The 13,967-nt window shown below is 48.3% G+C and overlaps 1 protein-coding gene across 3 annotated transcripts in view; it reads right to left on the bottom strand.

The window, feature by feature from the left end:
- Positions 1 to 13,967, bottom strand: part of TYRO3 (TYRO3 protein tyrosine kinase) — a 42,292-nt gene that overhangs the window by 3,312 nt on the left and 25,013 nt on the right. For all 3 annotated transcript variants that reach the window (XM_040601632.1, XM_040601633.1, XM_040601635.1), the window contains 9 exons: positions 12,593 to 12,722; positions 11,645 to 11,745; positions 10,479 to 10,574; positions 8,073 to 8,153; positions 6,273 to 6,365; positions 5,425 to 5,546; positions 5,013 to 5,122; positions 3,500 to 3,659; positions 1,970 to 2,106 (listed from right to left, as the gene is read on the bottom strand). In XM_040601632.1, coding sequence (XP_040457566.1) covers positions 1,970 to 2,106; positions 3,500 to 3,659; positions 5,013 to 5,122; positions 5,425 to 5,546; positions 6,273 to 6,365; positions 8,073 to 8,153; positions 10,479 to 10,574; positions 11,645 to 11,745; positions 12,593 to 12,722 — 1,030 coding nt within the window. The remainder of the gene's footprint in view (positions 1 to 1,969; positions 2,107 to 3,499; positions 3,660 to 5,012; positions 5,123 to 5,424; positions 5,547 to 6,272; positions 6,366 to 8,072; positions 8,154 to 10,478; positions 10,575 to 11,644; positions 11,746 to 12,592; positions 12,723 to 13,967) is intronic.

Below are 13,967 nucleotides of genomic sequence, written 5' to 3'. Positions count from 1 at the left end.
GGGCTGGAGCACAGCCGGAGCCATTGTCCTCCTCCTCTTTGTGCATCACCCACAAGACTGGCAGCTGCATTCCTACCGCGTTACTGTTGCCAGTTCTGCAGGGAACAGGAACAAAGCACAGTACTGGCACTGAAAAACACCGCAGACAAACGAACCTCAGTTAAACTTGCAAATGGAAAAAATCTGATATGGTCTTTGCTGGGAAAGAAAGCATTTCATGATGGCTTTTATTTTTTTGTGTCCCTCGCTTGCTATCAGCTTTACAAGACTATTTTTGATCTCGCACTAGTTTTACAGAAAGCTTCTATGGTTCAGTTGTCTTAATCCTGATTTACATCCCTCACAAAGAGTAGCAATAACTCTAAATGCTCCAGATAAAATAGAAACTTCCTATTCTGGGGCACCAAATTAAATGCTTTTTTATCCTTGCTGGCAAACAGTAGAAATTCATTTCAAAGGTAGAAAACTACTGGCTGTACTGAATCAGCCCGAAAGTCCATGTGCACCAGTACCCTGGCCCAGTATTCAAGTGGATGCTTGGGGAAAGCACATAAGCTGGGGGTGAGCACGTAGTGAGATCTTTCTGGTGTATTCTCTCAGGTCTCAATAACCTGTAGCTCAAGGGCCTCTCAAAATGGAGGCTGTACCTTCTTAGGTTTTTTTGATGCATTTTTCTTCAACGCCTAGCAGGGTTTTGAATCTCTTTTCTACTTCTGGCGCCTGTAACATCCTATGGCCACAAGCTCCGCAGCCCGGAACCAAAGCTACTCACAGCAGTCAAGATGGGAGACGTATAATCAATTTAAGCAGTGGTACAACTACGTTTTCATTTAAACTCGGGAACAGTTCAAATGAACTGCTGAGAAGACACAAGTGTACACTTTAATGACAAGAGTACGGACGATCCCCTATGTGGAAAAAAGGCTGGGGAAAGGAAACCACATGAAGTAATTCACCATCAGCAGGAGGGAAGAGGGAGGAAAGGGGACTTCACATTGTCCGTTTTGCACACAACGAATGGCTCGAGAGAGCCACTCAAGTCAGTGCTCGTGGCTACGTCTTGCTTTGTGATGACACAGAGAAAACAGAGGCTCGCTTGGGCACTCAGTGAAATGATTTCACCTTGGCCGGACCGGGCAAGCTTTTACCCCAGGAGAAGTTAGGATGACACTCCCCGGGTGACCTCAGCCCCATGCGTGGACTCCAGGGAACTCCAGCCACCATCCACGCAGCAAGGGTTTCTGAGCAAACATCTCACAGGACCTGCTGGCCAGGAGCGGCCCCTTGGCTGCAGGACTGCGGCGGGAGCACAGGCTGCGGCGTGTGGCTGCCTGCTCCCCCGTGGGCCACCCGAGTCTTTCCTGCCAGGCTGAAAATGTCTGAAACCAGTATCTGCAAGATCGTCCCGCTTTGTTTCCACCTGTAATTTAAGGTGGAACACTGATCTATAGAACCTTAGAACCTCCTATTTGCTCTCTTCTCTTTCACCCAGCTATATTGGTAAGAGTAGTACATTCAATTTGGAAAACTGGGCCAAGGTCTGAAAGACACATGCAGGCCACTGCCTCTGTAATCCAGTTTCCTCGTAGTCTTGCCAGATCTCTTCTCTCTTCAGCTTTCAGGGCGTGCCATGAAACTCATCTCTTTTCTCAGATGCTGGCCTGACAAGATAGGGAGCAACGAGGGTCTGGAAACGCAGTTAACAGTTTCCACAAAGCCAAGAGCTGTGCATGTTGACACTGCTCAATCCCTTGAGCCAAGTTAGCTGCTCGGGTAGCTACCACAGGTTCCAGGGAGCTCTGCCAGCAACGAGTATCTGGTAGCTAACCCAGAGACTTTCTAGTGAATGCCTCTCTGTACTGGAAAGTGGATAGATTCAGATCAGCATCCCAGCCAGCTGCCCCCGTTTCCTTCCAGCGAGCCAAACTGCCCAAGGAATCACACGTCAGCAGGGCAAGGAAGTACTCACACATCTTCCAGGCACTCTGGTGGCTGCTTCAGCCTGTTCCCGCTGATGAGGTAGTTGTAGATTTCTGCATTCTCAATGCCAGCATAAGGGGTTTGCCCTCGGGTCACAATCTCCCACATGGTCACCCCAAACGCCCACTGAAAGGGAACAGCACACAGAGCAAGTGAACAGACCATTCCCTGCTCACTGGGGCAGGGTTTCAGCACACCCAGACTGTGCCAACCCTCCCGGTCCGCGGTAATGTCACGCGAGTGGCAGCAAAGCAAGGACTACTCAAGCTCTAGCCCAAAAACAACGAATGACCCATCAGACGCTGCTGGTGCTCACACATCACCTTGGGAGACAGCTGAAGGCCCTGCCTGGCCCCATCCTGCAGTGGAGCAGGGGAGGATTTGGGAGCTACTGCTGCCTTCCACCTGCAGACCTCTCCCCAGTGTCTCCTACCTCTGGTTCTTTAAGGTACGCAGCATCAGTTTCGTGGTTCCCAGCTGTAAGAAGATTTTGGGTTGGGCCTCACAAACCAGTTTCTTAATTTGCTGAGCCACGTTCTGAGTTACTGGAAATGTACAGGCACAAATGAAAGCAGAGTTCAGCCATAAGCAGGGCAAGGAACAACCACTTACGGCTCACATTCATTTGTGCTCTACGCTGCAGCAGTCGTACTTGTACGTTTAAACTGAACTGCAAGGTTTGCCTGGTGCAAAAAACTATTGTTTTCATAAGCAAAACGCTGGCCAGTGCCTGTTGTGAGCTGGCTGAACTAGCCTTCACTCAACAGCGTCTACAGTGGTTACAGCCATCGCTCGGCAGCACAGCAGCCAAGTTACAAGGCGCTCTCAGTGATCTCTTCGGGGACACTGTGACATGTATAACTGGCAAGGCAAGTCCACAGGCCTGAAGGACAAAACCAGTGTGAAACCAGCTCAAAAGACAGCAAGGAAGAGGGGAGGAGGTATCAGAAAGGAAAAAAACCCCAACAACCCAAAGGGAAAGGAAGCAAACATTTCAGATGAATGGGTTTAGTTTCACTCGCCAGGGGTGAAGTTATGGGAAAGAGTGTGTAAGCACTGATATATCCAGAATCTATGAAGTTCCACCAACGCCCGCTGAAGGCTAGAGCATCTCTGCTGCACTGGTACATGAGCATGTGGGTTACGTGCACTTCAAATGTCACTTACAAACTCATGCAGAAGTGAAAGGAAAAAAAAGTAAGAAAGAAGAGACTGCATAGAGAGGGAAAGGAAGAGGAGAAGGGGAAAAGCGAAGGACAGGATGGGGATAAGCTCTGAAAAATGAAGGACCAAAGGACAGGAGGAGAAGAGTTCATGTCTTCTGTCATAAGAGGCTCACGCGTATTTTTAGTCTTGAGTTCTGACAGCACGCAAGGCAGAGTTAGCGCTGTGCCTCAAACACACGGCAAACTCCCTTTCCTATCACCGGGGCCTTCTCCCACCCTCAACGAACAGAGGAGGATTCCTCCGTTTCAGCAGGAATACAAGTGGTCCCCGAATGCATCAGAGCAAAACTCACCACATCACTGTGTGTCGTGTACAGATTATCCGCCAGACTTTCCAGAGCAAGCCACTTCACCGGCAGCTTGGAGGCACAGCCCTGACGGTAGTAGTCTCCACTGTAGATCTTCTTAGAAAGCCCAAAGTCTGCAACGCTCACGTTCATGTTCTCATCCAACCTAAGGGGAAGTTTCCATGACTGAGAAAAGCATATATTGGCTATGTCAGGCAAAAAAAAAAAAAAAAGTGACATCCAGGGAACTGAGGTATAAAGTTCACCAAGTATTACCCAGAAGAATCTACTTGAAGACCAATGTGAAATAGTTTAGTGGTCTCGGTCAGTTCCTTGAGACTAACAGGGAGATAATTAGGACTAAGGAAGTAAGGAAATGGCTACACCTAGATGATCCACCCTGTTACACCAAGTGAACTCGTACTTTCTGTAGTTCCCAAGATTATCAGAGCACATTTGCAGTGCCTGCTGCTACCACTAAATCCTGGGCTCTTATTTTTTATATATAAACACATATAGATATATATAATATTTTTTATATATATAATTGCCTGTATAGGCAATTAAAAAACCACAGGGTTCCTGCCCAGACTGCCTATTACAACTGCCCCAACTTGATCTGCAACGTCTTCTCTCCAGGCCTGGTTAGTGGTCTGCATTGCTCTTTCACCCACCTAAACCTACACAGGTTGGTGGATGGTGTCCCTGCCCACGGCAGGGGGGTTGGAACTGGACGGTCTTTTAAGTCCCTTCCAAGCCAACCCAACCCATTCTGTGGTTCTACGACAGTGCAAGGAGAGCCCACAAGGGCTGCATGCTCCCGGCCCCATAAAGGACCCCCTGCTTGTCCCAGATGTGCCGAGACAGGCACTCAGCTTCCTCTGGAGGAACTCTGTATTTTTTAGATGTTTAAAAATGGGAAATCGGTACAGACTTCTCATAGATGTCAAAAGAGGCTAACCTATCATTTTTCACTATGACTATCAGGCTCCTGTCTGTACGTCTGAACATTCAAACGCCTTTGGAAATCTGTGCCTCATGGTGGATTTTACCAGTTGTCGTGGGTTTGCTCAGAGGCAGAGTTCTGTCTGCCAGGATGGGCTGTTCCTTACTCCATTCTCAGGAAAGCAGCAGAGTGGAGAGGATAAAAAAGGACTTTTCCTCCCTTCAAAGCAGGCGAGGCAGTTTGGGGACAAGAACAGCAACGTGGGATCATCCAGTGTGCTCACCATGCAATTATTTCTAGCCAGCATTCCCCACAAGCTTTCAGGGAAATTCTATGTTTCTTACACTGTAATAACAAGTCCTCAAAACAGACACAAGAAATACAGACTTCAGGCTACCATGGAAGTTCCTTTCTCCCAGCAGAGCCAAACCCATTCTCTCCCGTTGGCTACGTTATACTGCGGAACAAACAGCCCATGCTGACACACAGCCATCAGAGTGACTAATTCCAAACACGTTGTAATCAGCTGCATAACACTGTGCGCAGACCAGTGATGACTCATGGGTCACTTACATGCAGTTCCGAGCTGCAAGGTCCCTGTGTATGAAATTTTTTGAGCTCAAGTACTCCATCCCACTGGCAATGTCAATCATGAACTTGAGGAGTGTCTGAACAGGCAAGTTCTGAAAGAAAGGACAGTTCAAGTTCTGTTCCTGGAAACTTCCAAGCAGGTATGACAAAACTGCAAGACTTGCTGCTAGCTTACTGAGCAGGTACGGAGGATATAGGGAGGGGATGGCATGGAGGAGTTGGTCCTCAGCACGTGTGGAATGAAATACTTCGGCATCACATCTCACAGCTTTCCCTGGTATTCAAGTCCAGTCATCTGCCAATGCGCTTGGGGGGCCAACCCTGAGCTGATCTGAGTACACCCTCTGAAAATGAACACCCTCCCAGAAGAAATTCTACAGTAAGACAGACTTACAAAAGGGTTTTCCCCAATCCGTGACATCAGCAGAAATGCATGAAGGTCTCCATGCTTCATGAAGGGCAGGATCACCATGGGGATTGGGAGACGGCCCTTGGGACGGCTCCGCAGACTGACTCCTGATGAGGACGCACATAGCACAGAGGGGTTTTAGCAAACAGATCAGTCCCAGGGGGAATCTTACAGGCTGCTGTGCCTGTCTCTGACAAACTTGGAGGAAAATGTGGAGTTTTGGCGGGTAGGTTCCATGCTCCGAGCTCCTTTGCACGGCTTCATGCCAGGAGGTGTTAAGACACCTATAACCCCGCTTACTTCAGGGGCAGCACCAAGCACCTAGTGCCTCTCAGCTCTCCTGGCAGGACCAGCTACAACTGCTTCCAGGATCCCTCCAGACCAGAGAGCCCCAAACCCCAGGCTCTGCAGAGCAGCCTCCCGAGATTGCCTGTGTTCCACAGTGCCCACCCACAATTGCCTTGTCTCCTCCTCAGTATTCTGGAAAGGCACAATCTCCCCTCCCTCTACCACCCCAGCTGCCCACGTATCACAGCAGTTTAGACCCATCTCAGCCAGTCACACCCTCCCCATGGCATCTGCAAGAACCAAAGAAATGGCTTAAATAAGAGATGCTTCCTACCGGTGTCTGCGGGCGGGTGTTGTGAGCGCTCACACACGCTCCACCTGCCTCTGGGCCAGGGAAGAGCCCTGCTGCCACGTGCAGGTCTCCGGGCAGAGCAGAGCGGCTGCGCTAGCCCTGCTCTGGGCCAGCACAGGGCTGAGCACGCCAGGCTGCGTGCGACCGCGCGAGCCGGAGGTGCTGTGCGGCACCAGCAGCAGCGCTGGCTTACCGATCAGCTTCGTGACGTGCGGGTGGTCAAACTCCTTCATACACGCAGCCTCCCGCAGGAACTCCTCGATGTCAGTCGAGGTAAAGATGTCCGCTGGAAAAAAGCAGCTGTAAGTTTTCTTCCTCTGTGGGTGGCTCCAAGGGACTTTACAGATAATGACTACCAGAAGCTTGTTCTTTGTGGCACAGCACATCCTCTCAGACCTACAGCCAGATGAGCCAGTTTGCAACATTGCTGAGCTCCCGGGACGGGCGGCAGGAAGGACACGGCCGGGGGGGATCTGGTAAGCTGGTTCTTGGCTGAGTAAAGACCTGCTGATAGCAGCGCCATTCCCAGCAACAACTTCCCTTGGAAGCCATGCCAATTTGTGTGGGTTAAAGATGTAAGAATTAATTGGCTAAAAGAACTTAAACTACCGTGTCGGGGAGAGGAGACATCACACAAAATTAAAGAACATGTTGAAGCTGAGAAGGTGGCCTGGGGTACAGCAGACCCCACTTCATCTCCGGTAAGGATGGCATGAAAGATCAACACTGTTACATCTCTTAGCGTGACTGAACTTTCTAAGGTGCTAGAGCTAAGATTTTGTATATAACCACACCACCTGGACCAAATTCAGCAGTGACATACATCAGCATAAATTTGGAGTAAATTATTTCTCATTGCTACTACTCCAGATTTATGAAGTGTATCAGTATAATCAAGAATTAGCCCAGTGGACTGTGGACTACCTCCCCCACCGTCGCTGCTGAATTTCGCAGGAGTCCTCCAGCCCTGCTGCAAGATCAGACCCAGACCTGCAGGGGAGTATTTGCATTATCTGCTTTAGGCAAGTAATTTAAATATGATGCAGAAGACAGAAGTAGATTCCCTTTTTACAGTCCACAGAGAATGAAGGTGCCTCTGGAGGGTGACAGAGTTCCCAAGTTAGATGCCTGAAGGTAGACTGACTACACAAAAGTTTGCAAACTGATTAGAATTATTGTTGGAACTGGATAAAACGATGCAACTTACACTAATGTGGTACTAATACACTTAGTACAAACCAGTATTCTGTGGCAGCCAAACCCAGCTCCAAGGACAGGTGAGTGCAACTCTGCTTTAAGTCAGTCACAGTTATTTCTGCCTTACAGGCAACAGGGGTGAAATAACATAGGCTAACATATATATATATATATATATATGTGTGTGCATATATGCACATACTTGCTTTCACTTATAGCCATCTATTAACGGCTTCTCTCGTTACAGGCTTCTGCCTGATGAACATGTTATGTACACTCATCAAATGACAAATGAGAAGGGAGTTAGCCCGCATACTCAAATAGGCCTGACTGAGACGAGTTAGCTTGTTGCTGCATCCAGCCCAAACACTCCTCTGTTTACTCTAGGGTATAAGCTTGGAGGAACACCATCTTCCACCGCTGAGTTAGCAGGGCAAAGCAGACCTGTCTGAGCTGTCTGCACCACACGATGTAGGGCTGTGCTGAATCGAGCAACTGAACGAGATCCTCTGTGAATAGGAGAAGCTGTAGCTACGACTCGGCTTTGGCTGCACTCCCCACGTGCCAGGTGCTGTACAAGCAGCTAAGGTGGTTTAGCTCCTTCCCTGAAGAGCTGCTGCTACAAAAAGACTGTCATGAAAGGGACGGGAGACAACACGGGCAGAGTGGCTGAGTGGGAAGCTCAGAGAGGCGTAAAGAGCGTCAGGGGACGTCTGCCGGAGAACAGGACAGGCAGCATTTAGTCTTTCCAAGCTCTCTTCTCTCAAGTACTTCAGGTAGCCCTGCTCCCACTTACCTTTCAGCATCTTCACTGCCACTTTCTGGAAAGAACCATCATCGAGCTTCAGTAGCGCCTCTCGAACTGACCCAAATTCCCCTGTGGAATGACCAGAGCAGGCAGTGAGGGAACAGCTTCTTGTGAAGAAAGCGTGATTCACAGCAGATTCACTCCAGGGGTCCCTGGCAAAGAAGCTGAATAACCATAAGTGATGCAGCCACTGGCTTCATTTTTCATTCCGCAGTTCCAGCCAGCAGCTTCCAGCACGTGTGCGCTGGGGAGAAGGAGCACTCCCCGCAGGCAGAGCCCACTGTGCCGGCAGGTAAAGGAAAACACGAGGGGAGGGGAGCAATCCCCTACCAGATGGGCGACGCAGAGTCAGGGTATAAGCCGGGATCCCAGCAGACACTTCTGGGGAAGCCGTACCCTGGGGGCCGAGTCTGAGCGAGGCTCCGCTGGCGGGGGGCTGCCAGCTGGGGCAGCGAGCGGACGGGGTGGCTGAGGGAGCCCTCCATGCTGACAGCCCGCAGAGCTGAGACTGGTGCCAGGACTCAACCCTCTGAGACACAATCCGGACTCATCTCCCAAAACTCGGGGAATGACTTCTGCTGTGAATCACAGCTGACCAGACAAAACACAGAACACCTACCTGTGTGTGTGTGATAGGCTAATTCGTGGGAGGAAGTGTTTACCCTGGTGTGTTCGAAGGGAGATAAAGGGAAATGCGACTGGCCAAACCCTCTTCCAATTATTTTAGCCTGAAGTGGCTTTATAGCACAGCGTAACAGCTTCTCTGCATTAGATCTAGCTCTAGATTCGCTCTCCCTAATCGTGTAACTACTTCCTCCGCCCAAAACGCATTGCCGTGAGGAACGCTGGTACTGAAAAGAAGGAAGCAAAATATGGCACTCAGGACACCTACCCTAAAAGCATCACCTTTCCACCAGCTTTTCACCAGTATCCTTCGCTACCATGCTTATTTCACAAAAAGCAGGGGATCTGACCAGAAAAGAGGAAAATGGGAAGGAGCAAAAGCATTTAGTACTGCTTCCGTATTACGCAGCTGTCGCTCAGCTGCAGTCAGCAGAGCCCAAGGTAACGCACTCATGCCATCCCATAACCTGTATGGTGCGCGTGGGGCTGGGGCAACGGGGCTGGCAACGCAGACAGATCCCGCCAGCTGCCGTCCTCCCGCCGAGGCCATCCCCTGCGCCTCACTGCTTCCCATCTCCCGTTTGTCACCCATCATGGGGACAGCCCAGAAGGGTTGAAGCACGGTCCCAGAAACTGGCCAAGAGCCGACACTCACCAACAGATGACACAGCTGTTTTAACTACTTAAGCCCCCTGAGAGCACTTCTGCGGGAAGGTCATCTTCCCACTCTGAAAGAAACACATTTGGTCTAGGAGGGATGCAGCAGAAGAATGCTCCCACTAGGAAAGAGTCAAAGAAAACCAGTAAAACTAGTCTTATGATCAAAAAGGAAGCCAAACATTTCAGCTTTCTTTTGCTTATGACCCCTGACTTACACTCCTCTCTTAGTTACTGGCTTTATCATTAAACATTTTCACTTATTTCTGGAGATTGCCTTCAGCTTGAGGAGCAGGGAGGGATGATGTAACAGTTGGCACACGTGCCTGCTGTTTGGGAAACCTAAATGCAAACTCATCTTTTCACACAGAGCTTCTGGGCCAATCTTTTAGCTGAAGGTGAGGGAGAAGCATCCCACCTTTACTCTGCTCATCCCCCCTGACCTGAAAACCTCATAAAAATGTTAGGAGCACCTCTGTGGGAGATCCAGATAGTGATCCGGAGTCAGAAGAGTTCCTAAGGACCTGAACTAATATGAACAAACGTAAACAAAATTCAGTACCTGTTCCAAATGTGCCTCTATAAGAGCCCAAACTAAAATCTGAAGTCAGACCACCTCAGACATTAAGAATACCTGAAACTGAATCAACTTTTTTTTTTTTTTTGAGGGTTTGGAGCGTTTGAGATAGATCACTTCTGTCTCTGTATTGTCTCCACCTGTTTAATACTTGATGCACGCTTATGCAAATAAAAGGAATTCTATAGCACCATTCTTGTTAGTTGGAAGAGAAGTTTAACTGAATATTCCTTTGTTTAAATCCCTGAAAGAAATTCACACACCAAGGAATCAACGCTACTTTGGAAAGCTGAGTACGGACCGCAGTTCATGACTGTGTAGAGCCATATTATAGGAATAGCTTAGCCAATATCCTCTTAGTTATGCTAAGCCTTTGAAATGTTTTATCCCAGCAGAAGGGAGAATTCCATTTAAATTGCCATCTAGAAGCAGTAGGAGGGAAAACAGGCTGCTTACGATTGTTTCTCCATACTCGGCGGTAAAGGCAACACAAGCGGGACTTTCAGTGTAAAGCCTTGTTCAGCTCTGAATCTTACCCTTGCCCAGCATTCTTCCCAAGGTGAACTGCTGTTCCTGGATTAGGACATCTTTGAGTTTTGTCTTCAGCTCATCACTGATCCCTACACTCTCCACTGGAAAAAAAAAAAACAAAACAACAAAGGAAGAGTCAAATAAGGGCTACTTAAATAGTCTGCCACAACGCCAAGAGTCACCTGTTCTAATCATCTCCAATCCAATTCCCACACTGTAAAAGTAAGCAGGAAAACCTGAAAAAGACAGGGCTGCTGTCCATGTCCCTCCAGCCTCACCACAGACAAGGTGCTGATAACTTTCCAGCACATAAAAATGTACCAACAGTACCGAAAGGGAGAGGGGGTGATAACCCACCCTTAAACACACCACGAGCAACAGGAATACAGAACTATTGTAAATAACACTGCGAAGACAAAATCCAGTCAGAGGGGACACTGACAGACACTGGTTCATACAGCTTCATTTAAGCTGATGGAGCTGCACCAGCTTTCAATGACTGGCTCTCAGGCCGTTTTAAGTATAGTTCAAGTCTCACAGTACCTGGCTGAGAGGGCAACACGATGTCCAACAGTTTATGGTGACTAGGTTTGATGGAGAGAGCTCTAAACCCAGGGGACCAAAGTCACAGGCAGCGGGAGCATCGCCCTACGCCAGCCCTGCCGCACTGCTAAAGAGCCATGTCCTCGCTGAACCAGGAGACAGAAATGGATCTTCTCGACTCTGTCCATGCCTGGGACTCAGTCTCCTGTTTGAGAAGTTACTAATTCCTGGCCTTCCAAGACTGATTAATTGGTTCATGCTTCTAGCACAGCTCAGCACAACGAGTTTAAAGCGTATTGCTAATATTGTTAAGCCATATTTATCTCACTGTTTCATAATATTACAGTCGAAGGAGTCCCTGTAGTGTGAAACTGGGGCAGGGGAGTGGCAAATTTATGCCTTGCACTAGTATACACAATGACTGCAGCTGTAATTAACAAGTGCCATTTAATTGGTAAGGCAACAGCAATTCCGGCCTTTCACCTCTGCCATCTGCAGTTTCTAAGCCTCTTTGTAAATCAAACCCATGTTCTTGATCCAAAACATCAGTTTCAGGGAAAACAGAGAGAGCACGGTACACACATGGACACAGCTTCTCAGGCAGAATCACTCCGGTCATTTTACTTACATGTTGCTTCAATGAGCTCCGGGCCCTCCCTGTTGAAAGACCTGGCAGCTCTGAAATGGACTGCTGGATCCCCTCTGCCAACCACGCTGCCAAAGGCATGGCTACAAGGCAGAAAAGACACACAGGGCCATGATTAGAGGGGCCATTCGCTTCTCAAAGGGTGTGTTGAACAGTTACAGATTATTTCTCACCCCCTGCCGTGTAAATATTACGGACTCGGACTCTTTTATTAAAGAGGGGGTAGCTGGAGAGTAGGAACACTGGGGTTATGCTGCCTTGCTGATGCACCTAGAGGGGGCTGGGAGCCTTCCGGAGGAGGGGAATCGCTCATCTGGAGTGCCTGGGAGAAGCTGCAGGTTGGGACAGGTTGCAAGAGTCCCATAAACAGAAATGCTGCTGTGAGAGTGAGCTCTGGGAGACTCTGAAAAGAATGGGAGCCTTGCTGGCAGCAGGGAGCAACCCACAGCTGTGTCAGAGGCGATGGAAAGGAGACTTCCCTGCGCATCCAGAGGGTTCCGGGCAGTCAGGAAGTTACAAGCAGCTGCTAGACTGAAAACCAGCACGGGATAAAGGACCCAGCCCGTGAGAACACAGAAGATGATTCATCTGTGGGTCTTTTCTCTTTGAACCTCTTAAGCAACAGTGCTAAGGACTTACAGAACTACCTTGATCTAGTTTATATTTCCATATTCTAATAAAGCCCAGCTATTGACCTAATGTTTTTTTCTACTTTACTTTTTGGTGTTCTCATTTTGAAGAAAAGGTAGGGCACCTTTCCTGCTAGTCTTTAAATCCAGGGTCACCCTCAAAATTGTGAAAAAACAGTTATCCAAAGAAAACGCCAGAAGTACTCAATCCCCAATGCTTTTTGAAACACAATTGAGTCAGAAACCACATTAGAGGAGAAAGCAAAGATCTCTCTAACCAGCACAAGAAGACCTCTCTTACCCAAACCGAGTTTCCTTTCTTCTTTTTCGAAGGAGAATAAGAGCCAGGGCAACAGCCGTGACCAGAGCTGTGAGAATGCCCAGCGCTACAGGAACCCAGGACGTCCCATAAGGAGGCTGTCTCTGGCCACCTAGATGATGGAGAAAACACCAGTCAGGAAACAGAAGACTGTCAATGGTAAACAGACCACACTGGGTTATTTCTTCTTTTTGCTTTTAAATGGAAAAGCCATGCTGCCGGATCTGGTGTACACAGTGGATGGCTGTACACGGGAATTTGGCATGAACAGCCAGTCAGTCACCAGAAAAACTAGCTGTCTCGCACAGCAAAGGCAGAGCAGATGCACCCAGTTATCCTTAGTTTTCAGCCTCAAGAAAAGGCACTGCTCCAGATGACACTACTTCACACGAGCTCATGATCTAGGGCGCTTTAAACTGGAGTCTCAGCACAAAAAGGTTGCTTAATATGAGTATTTCACCTTGTCCTGTTCGAGGCAGCCAGCAGAACCCTGACCAGGCTACACGCAGTACTGCCTAAATGCCAACCAGATAACATTTTGACAGACAATAGAGAAAGAAAATAGTCTCATGGCAATCTGGTTGAAAATATTTACATTTCTCCTCTCACCCCTCCCACAAAGAGAAGCACCCTGTGGGACATGGCATTGGCTGTAACTTCCCAACGTTGATGGCTCTAACTTGGCTGTAACTTCTCAATGTCTGTCTTCCAAAGAAAAGGTGAATTTTAAAAAGTGCCCTGCGGGTCAAGAAATAAGTTAGCCAGCACGGAGGTTCTGATTCTGGTCTAATATTTGCTCCCAGGATATGTATACTTTGGACTACAAACTGTCTACAGAAGAAATGGAGACGCTGCCAATCCGAGTAAGCTGTCAGGGAAGGAAGATACGCATTATGGTTATGAATAAAAGAATATTCTCTATGCTTGGCAAACAACAGATAAATTAGCCCAATTCCCTGACAGATTTCTTCTCCAAATACAATTACTAAGGATTAAATGTGAATCTGAACGCATTTATTACAATCTAGGATAGCCCCCCTATCTCCAAATTGTTTAAGAGCAAACAAGAACAGGTAACAGATCCCTAAGCGCCGCCTTCACCTTCACGCTCCCTTGCTCACCATCAGCAGTTGGCTGTGCTTTACCACGAGGTGAGGAAGAACCATCTTTTAAGATGTTAAGTAATCCTATTATGTTGTATGTCACAAGAGTGTAAGTAAACCTGTCCTTAAAAGAGGTGTTAGGTTAATGGGCTGAGATGTGGATGAACCTCTGCATAGATGTATGCGAAAAGCATTCATCAGACATCCTTAACTGGCAGAGTCCTGGTAGGCAAAGGGCTTCCAAGGCTTGATTA

Source organism: Falco naumanni, chromosome 7 (assembly GCF_017639655.2).
Source record: "Falco naumanni isolate bFalNau1 chromosome 7, bFalNau1.pat, whole genome shotgun sequence".
Lineage (NCBI taxonomy): Eukaryota > Metazoa > Chordata > Aves > Falconiformes > Falconidae > Falco > Falco naumanni.
This window is presented reverse-complemented; position numbering and strand designations above follow the sequence as displayed.